At 40.1% G+C, this 8,567-nt stretch overlaps 2 protein-coding genes across 2 annotated transcripts; one reads left to right on the top strand and one right to left on the bottom strand.

Moving 5' to 3' along the window:
* The first annotated feature begins 376 nt into the window (after positions 1-376).
* On the top strand, positions 377-871 carry LOC9298702. Its single transcript, XM_002862581.2, has one exon. It carries the CDS (start codon positions 434-436, stop codon positions 761-763), a length of 330 nt encoding a protein of 109 aa, XP_002862627.1. The 5' UTR covers positions 377-433; the 3' UTR covers positions 764-871.
* Positions 872-1,000: 129 nt separating this feature from the next.
* LOC110225838 lies at positions 1,001-2,456 on the bottom strand. The gene is made up of 2 exons (XM_021015915.1): positions 2,354-2,456; positions 1,001-1,777 (listed from the first exon to the last, which is right to left on the bottom strand). The coding sequence occupies exons 1-2, from the start codon at positions 2,361-2,363 to the stop codon at positions 1,119-1,121; spliced, it is 669 nt and encodes a 222-aa protein (XP_020871574.1). The 5' UTR covers positions 2,364-2,456; the 3' UTR covers positions 1,001-1,118.
* Between the last annotated feature and the right edge of the window lie 6,111 nt (positions 2,457-8,567).

Below are 8,567 nucleotides of genomic sequence, written 5' to 3'. Positions count from 1 at the left end.
TAGGTCAATCGCAATTCTGTTTGTTTTTTGGATTGACTTCCAATCGCAAATAGTCTTAGTGATCACCATTAATACACTAAGTAGGTTTCATCATGATATACCACGAAGTATTAGACAAGCCATAGGGTTTGGATCAAAAAGTCGGTCCAAAATTAATGTTTTATGTACAAGAACCGACCTATTGTACACACGTGTTAGCATCTTCAAGACTTCATCTCTAATTTTCTTTTGTTCATTAAGATACCCATTGATCCGAATCTGTTACATTCCCACCTACTTTTTTACTATCCACTCCAAATTAAACACAACCCATGATTTTAATAATTGAAAGCCTTTAAAAATATTTCAAAAGCAGCCTCTTTGTGTTTGTCTATATATAAACACATTATAAGAAGGTGAATGAATCTCACAGCTTACAATTACGAACATAGTAATGAAGAAGAGACTAAGCTTGAAGCAAATCTTGGTGACTCTCTCCAACCTCGGTGTATGTTTGTGCGTAAAACATATTGATAGTAACAAGATTCAAGATTCTAACACAGAGATCAAGAACGGATCTCTATGTCCCCAAGACGATTCGGCTATCGAAGGAAGAAGGAGAATCAAAGTGGTGATAACTAGGAAACAGCTGGAGCGCTTGTTGGCGAAGCAAGTTTCATTGGAGCAGCTTGTTTTTGTGAATCAGAGAACCTCTCTCAGTTGTTTTGACGACAGTAAGTGGATCCCAAGGCTTGAATCTATCCATGAATCACCTGAATTGTAAAATTTTGGGTTTTAGATGTTTCTTCAGACTTTGCGGCTCATGGTGTTGTATATATCATAAAGTCTTTTTGTAACTTCAGTGTTATTTAACTGAATAAGTTTACAAGAATAGGAGAACAGAGCAAAAACAGGGGAAACAGAACAAGAACAGGCGAAAACAAGGTTTAATCCAATGATCGATCGATGAATTTCTTTCCATATGTTTCTTTCAGATTTAATATGATAAAAGATGTAAAGAAACACAGAAATATTATGATATGCTCAAAGCAAAAAGTTGTTACTCTAAAAAATGTTTGAAACACAATATAACAATGAAAACTCCAGAACGTTTTGTTACTTCTAGTTTCCTGAATCAATCATAAACATTGGTCATAGTGCTTTCTTTTCTTATCACATATGACTTTACCTGTAACAAGATCATGTTCTTTCTTTTCACTTGTCAACCTCTCCTCTTCTTGCACACAGTGAGAGATGAGATCATGAGTCGACCATTCCAGTTGGAGACGGTTATAAGTACTCCTAAGAATTTCATAGTCCGAGGGTAGACTATCGAGTATAAAAGCTGCCACGACATTATCAGGAATATGCATCCCGAGTTTCTTCAACTTAGCTGCAACGCTCATCTTCATCATAATATACTCTCTAACACTCTCATTCGTTTTTTTCGTTGACCGAAACTCGGCTAGCACCGTTCTGACCTCTGCCCCGTCCTTTTTCGCATAGCATTTCTCAACTGCAGCCAAAACTTCTTTGGCGGTTGTAACATCCTTGGGGACAATGCCTCTGAATTTTGGTGGGATTCGGGTTTTCATTATCATCATACTCATGCGGTTGGATCGGTCCCAACGCTCGGTTTTGACAATGTCAATGTGCTTCGGACGCTCTTCCCTGAGGGAAATATCAAGATCCATGAGGGCAAGCACAAGTAACAAATGTTCTTTCCATTCCGAAAAGTTTGAACCATTTAGCATCGGGATCGACTCGACATTGAAGAAACAAGATGTAGATCCCAACACTGAAAATAAGAAGTAAGATTGTGTCACACACAATATCAAATTTGGAATACATAGGATAAGAGAGAAACATATAATAATGGCTTAAAACATTCTGACAAAATTGAAAACCCCTATAAAAGATGCCTTTGTCACCTTACAATTAGGGTTTGGAGATAAGATAGCAAAAGATATAATTCAATGGACCATTCAAAACATGGGGTTTCCAAAATCAAGACAATACTTAACCAAAAGTGGAATCTAACTAGAGACAAATCTCCCGGAACTGATGCAAAATCAAGTGCTTAATGACCAGACAAAACGGAAAAGCATAAAAATCACAAAATACCCTACTAATCTTCATGTCCAAGCTTAGGGTTTGAAGATCCACTACAATTTACAAAACGAAAGGTTTTTACATCAAAATTGATATGTCTTTTCCCAAATCACCACATATCTAGAAGAGGAACATGGTTAATAAACTGATCATAAAGGCACGAAGCGAGAAATACTACATCAACCTCCATTACAGACATATCGTAATCAGTCAAAACTCGTAAAACACTAATTACAAAAGTATCGATAACATAGACGATTACCTGGATTCATGACTGCAAAAATAGTAAAACCCTAATTACTGCGATTGCCAAGTTTGGGATATCTCCACACTAATGGACTTTGAGGGTAACGAAACCAAACCTATCATCAAATTGTAACCGTCAATGGAATTTAATGACGTGTTAATAGGTTTAGCCGTTTAGATTTATTGTAACATTTGGTTACTAATTGTCCCAACAATTGTATATTCAAAAATTATAAAGTTAAACATGTTGTGAAACTTATTGTTATCTTATTCCATTCCATGAATAATGATACATATATATAGGCATATAAACCTAGGGTTTTAGAATACATAATGAATAACCCTGATGGGCTTATTGGGCCCGGTTATAAGTCCAATATGATGTATTATAACACTCCCCCTTAGACGGAGTAACCGGACCTGATGGTCAATCGGGATCTCGATAATACGCTGGGGAATGTTGCCTCATTAAAACCTTACCAGGAAAACCCAGTGGGAAAAACCATGGTGAAGGAAAAAGAGTACAACACGCATTACTCCCCCTGATTAGAGCATCACCGTAGATCTCTAAGTCTACGCATTCCTATTTGTTGGATGAGCTTCCGGAGTGTTGAAGCGGGCAATGATTTGGTGAAAAGGTCGGCGGAGTTATCGCATGATCGGACCTGTTGAACGCTGATCGTACCATCCTTCTGCCAATCCGAGGTTGAGAAGAATTTCGGTAGGATGTGCTTCGTCCGATCTCCTTTGATATAACCTTCCTTGAGTTGAGCAATGCAAGCCGCGTTGTCTTCAAACATAACCGTGGGCTCCTTATCTTCTTTCATACCACAATCTGATCGGATGTGCTGAGTCATGGATCGTAGCCAAACACATTCTCTGCTGGCTTCGTGAATGGCCAAAAGTTCTGCATGGTTTGATAAAGTGGTAGTGATTGTCTGCTTTATCGATCTCCAAGAGATAGCTGTTCCTCCATGCGTGAACACATAACCAGTTTGAGACTTGGCATTGTGCGGATCTGATTGATATCCTGCATCAGCAAAACCAACTAGTCCATCCTTGTTGTGGTTAGTGTAAAACAGTCCTAAGTCTTTAGTACCTTGAAGGTATCTTAGGAGGTGTTTGATACCATTCCAGTGCCTCTGAGTTGGACATGAGCTGAAGCGAGCTAGGAGGTTCACGGCAAAACAAATGTCTGGTCTAGTGTGACTAGCCAAGTACATTAACGCTCCTACAGCACTGAGGTATGGCTTTTCTGGACCGAGAATTTCTTCATTGGGCTGTTCAATGGGTGGCCCTGGTCCATATTGAATCGCTTGAGTACTTTTTCAATGTAAGCCGCTTGATGCACAAGGATTCCTCCTTTAACGTACTCAAGTTGTAAACCCAAACAGAATTTAGTTTTACCTAGGTCTTTCATTTCGAATTCTGCTTTCAAGCAGTCGACTGTTTGGGAGATTTCACCAGATGTTCCGAGGATGTTTAGGTCATCCACGTAAACTGCTATGATTACAAATCCTTTGTTTGAGTATTTCTTGATGAAAATGCATGGACTGATGGGATCATTTTTGTAGCCTTCTCTGATGAGATATTCGCTTAACCGGTTATACCACATACGTCCACTTTGTTTCAGTCCATACAAGGATTTGTTCAGCCTGATGCAGTATTGATCTCGAGATGCATGCTTATCTTTAAGCTCTATGCCATCTGGTAATCTCATGTATATTTCATTGTCGAGGGGCCCATAGAGATATGCGGTGACAACATCCATTAACCGCAAATCTAGATTTTCTCTTATGGCCAGACTTATGAGGAATCGAAAAGTAGTTGCATCCACCACCGGAGAATAAGTCTCCTCATAATCGATTCCGGGTCTCTGTGAGAATCCTTGTGCTACAAGCCGTGCTTTATAACGAACGACTTCACCGAGTTCGTTTCTTTTACGCACAAAGACCCATTTATGGCCCACTGGTTTGACATTGAATGGTGTCCGGATGATCGGACCAAACACATTCCTGAGTTTGAGACTCTTTAACTCCACGTTTATGGCTTCTTTCCATTTTAGCCAGTCTGTTCTATGAGTGCACTCTGTGATAGACGTGGGTTCTAGATCCTCTTGCGTGTTCGCAATATCAGGTGCTACTTTGTATGCAAAGAGTGCATTTAAGTCGACTTCTTTTCTGTTCCATTGGGTTCCAAACATGTTGTAATTGATAGAGATCTCATCGTTATCGATCTCATCAGAACCTAGAGATTCGGCGTCCCGAACCTCTTCTGGTGGTTCATTAGAGTGAGTCTCAGCGCGCGCTATGTCTGTTATATTGGGAATCCCGGTTTCAACTATTGCACCTTTCTTTGATTTCCGTGGATTCTTGTCTTTGGAACCTAGAGGTCTGCCACGTTTATTTCGTGATGCAGACTCTGTAGCAACTTGAACTTGTCCCGTTGGAACAGTGATTCGTACTGGTGCATTACAAGCTGGTATGTACGATTTGGTTACTTTGTTCGGGTCAGCAAAGGAATCTGGCAATTGATTAGCTAGCTTTTGATAGTGTATAATCTTTTGGATCTCCGAATCACATTCTAGAGTCCGAGGATCTTGCCAATTTAAGGATGTTTGATTCCATGATAGCTCTTTGACCAGCTTGTGTTTCTCTCCACCCAATGTTGGATATACCGATTCATCAAATTGGCAATCCGCATATCTGGCCTTAAATAGGTCTCCAGTGGTCGGCTCGAGATATTTGATGATGGTGGGAGAATCAAAACCAACATATATTCCCATCCTCCTTTGAGGTCCCATTTTGGTTCTATGTGGTGGAGCAATGGGTACATAGACTGAGCACCCAAATGTTTTGAGATGGGAGATGTCTGGCTCATGACCCTGTAATAATTGGGATGGGGAATATCTATGCTCACTAGATGGTCGGATGCGTATTAGTTCAGCAGCATGTAATACTGCATGTCCCCAAGCTGAGACCGGGAGTTTCGACCTCATGAGTAATGGTCGAGCAATCCATTGGATTCGTTTAATGAATGATTCAGCAAGTCCATTCTGAGTATGGACATGTGCCACAGGATGTTCAACGGTCACCCCCATGGCCATACAGTAATCATTAAACGCTTGGGAAGTGAATTCACCAGCATTATCAAGACGTATAGTGCTGAGGTGCTGAGGGAAGACTCGGTTTTCTCGAAGGGTGTGTCTTTGAGAACTTTGGATTAATTTACGCATCATGGTTGTACCGGGATGACCAAGCCGGTCGTGCCAAATAGTGTAGTCTTGGAACCGGGCTTTGAGAGCATTATTAGCCTCAATCATACTAACCTTGGCATAGTAAAGGCCAGTAGATAAAGCGGGTATAGTCTCGAGGACTTGTTTATGGCCAAGTGTGATCTTAGTGATCAGTAGGGATTCTTTATTCCCTTCACCCTGGGTTTCTATGTGGAAACCATTAAGTCTGATATCTTTAAAACTTAAAAGGTTTCTTTTTGAGCTGGGTGAGTATAATGCATCTGGAATGTCCAGATGTGTGCCGTTTGATAACAACACATGGGCCTGGCCGTGGCCTTCTATTAAGTTCGAGCTACCCGTTATTGTGCTAATATTCGCGGTTTGCATGATTAAATTTATGAAATAACTCTTGTCTTTGAGGATAGTGTGGCTGGATCCACTATCCACCACTATGATATCCTTTTGAGTGTTCATATCTTCAATTTAAACAAGAGGTATGATTTAAAAATGAGTAAATCATAAGATTCATAAATTAATAAAATATCAAAATGTCTGAAAATAAATAGCAAATGAAAATAAAACAGATCCCCAAAATGAAAAGAAACAAAATCAAAATAAGCAAGTGTTCAGATGATAGAATCAATCGAGGAGATCTGAGGTCTCGTAGTCCATGAGATCGGTCGGCTCGGCGGTGGTGTCGTTAGCATCAACTTGCTGGGCCATGTTAGCTTCAGCAGGTGCTTTCCCATGTTTCTGATACAAATCGCAATGAAACTTGGGAGTACGACAGTTCTTTGTCCAGTGATTGAACATTTCGCATCTGGTACAGGCAGACTGATTGGTTGGGTGGGCAGGGCGGTTTGGTTTAGAGATACCACGGCCTTTACCGGAACCATAACTGAGGTTATGTCGGTTGCCACGTCCGTTTCCGCGTCCACGCTTTCCACGTCCATTCCCACGTCCATTCCCATGTCCATGGCCACGATCTGAGGATCTGTCTCGCTGGACATTGTAGGATTCTTTGCAGGAATCTGGTACTGGAGCCGATCCTGGGGGCCTCTTGGCACTGTTCCTCATTAACAGGTCATTGTTTTCTCGGCCAAGAGCAAACAGGATAACAAATCTTCGTACAATGTATGTTTCATTGCACGATATTGTTGCTGAAGCACAATATTTTGGGTATGGAAGGTGGATAATGTTTTCTCGAGGAGATCATTATCAGACACCTCTTCACCACATAGTTTCATGATTGAAACTATCCGAAAGAGTTCGGAGTTGTAGTCATCCACAGATTTGTAATCTTGGAACCGGAGTTCCTTCCAGTCAAACTTGGCTTGTGGTAAGAGCACCGTTTTCTGGTGATCATACCATTTTTTTAGGGCCACCCAAAGTTCGAGTGGGTTCTCAAGAGTGAGATATTGCTGTTTGAGGCTTGCGGCCAAATGATGGCGGATATGAAATATCGCCTGGGACCGGTCTTTATCAGATGCGGTGTTATCCGCTTTGATACACTCACCCAGTCCCTTTGAGTTGAGGAAAATCCTGGTGTCCATGGCCCATTTGAGATAGTTTTCACCGGAGACCTTGAGGGCCTCGAACTCGACTTTCTGAATGTTTGACATCTGAAACATGAAATTGATTTCATTAGGGGTTTGTTAAAAGGATAGTTATATGAAAATAATTAAATTTTCTATTTGAGGAAACTTTATATTTGAGGAAAGTTTCTAATTTGGGAAACTTTCTAAAAGAGGAAAGTTTTCATTCCGGGTCATTTGCTATTTGAGGAAAGTTTCTATTTTAGGAAACCTTCTAAATGAGGAAAGTTTCTATTTAAGGAAAATTTCTATTTTAGGAAACCTTCTAAATGAGGAAAGTTTCTATTTTAGGAAACCTTCTAAATGAGGAAAGTTTCTATTTGAGGAAAACTTTCTAAATGAGGAAAGTTTCTATTTGAGGAAACCTTCTAAATGAGGAAAGTTTCTAATTTGGGAAACTTTCTAAATGAGGAAAGTTTTCATTCCGGGTCATTTGCTATTTGAGGAAAGTTTCTATTTTAGGAAACTTTCTCGGGAATCGTAAATTTTAAGGATACGGAACATAAGTTCGGTTTAATGGTTTAAAGTTGGACCGGAATGTTAGATTCCGGTTTGGGCCGAATTGATTTCCGGTTTAGAATAACCAGTTTGAACCGGTTTACCCAGATTGAGATCCGGTTATTATTTTTGGAACCGGTTATTATTCTTTAGGGTTTTGATGTTACCTTTCACCTTATGGGGTTGTATGGACTAGAACCGGGAGCTAAAGACTTCGGTAACTCACGCTGCTGCAACGAACCGCAAACAGTACCACGATAAACAGTACCACGATGAACAGTGTCGCGATGAACAGTATCGCGATGAACAGTGTTGCGATGAATCAGTGCCACGATGAACAGTGCCGCGATGAACAGTGTCGGCGATGAACAGTGTCGGTGATGAACAGTATCGGCGATGAACAGTATCGACGATGAACAGTGTCGGCGATGAACAGTATCGGCGATGAACAGTATCGACGATGAACAGTGTCGGCGATGAACAATGTCGGCGATGAACAGTACCGTGATTTTTAGGATTAGGGTTGTTAAGAGCAAACTCGTGCTGATAACGTGTTGTGAAACTTATTGTTATCTTATTCCATTCCATGAATAATGATACATATATATAGGCATATAAACCTAGGGTTTTAGAGTACATAATGAATAACCCTGATGGGCTTATTGGGCCCGGTTATAAGTCCAATATGATGTATTATAACAAAAGAAGAGTTTTCTTCCGTGATTTTTCTAATCATATGTTTATTTATTTGAATCCTATTCGGAGATCAAAATTAAATTTCAAAAAAAAAAAAAAAACCAAGATACGAGACTCAAGAGTTAGGTTTTAGATATTTCTTCAGTAGTATGCCATAAGATTTTGTAGATAACTTTGAACAAATATGTAAAGTATCACAAAGTCTA

Source organism: Arabidopsis lyrata (assembly GCF_000004255.2).
Source record: "Arabidopsis lyrata subsp. lyrata unplaced genomic scaffold ARALYscaffold_281, whole genome shotgun sequence".
Taxonomy (NCBI): domain Eukaryota; kingdom Viridiplantae; phylum Streptophyta; class Magnoliopsida; order Brassicales; family Brassicaceae; genus Arabidopsis; species Arabidopsis lyrata.
This window is presented reverse-complemented; position numbering and strand designations above follow the sequence as displayed.

Coding starts and splice junctions, on each gene's coding strand:
- LOC9298702 (XM_002862581.2), top strand. CDS start 434: ATGAAGAAGAGACTAAGCTTGAAGCAAATCTTGGTGACTCTCTCCAAC.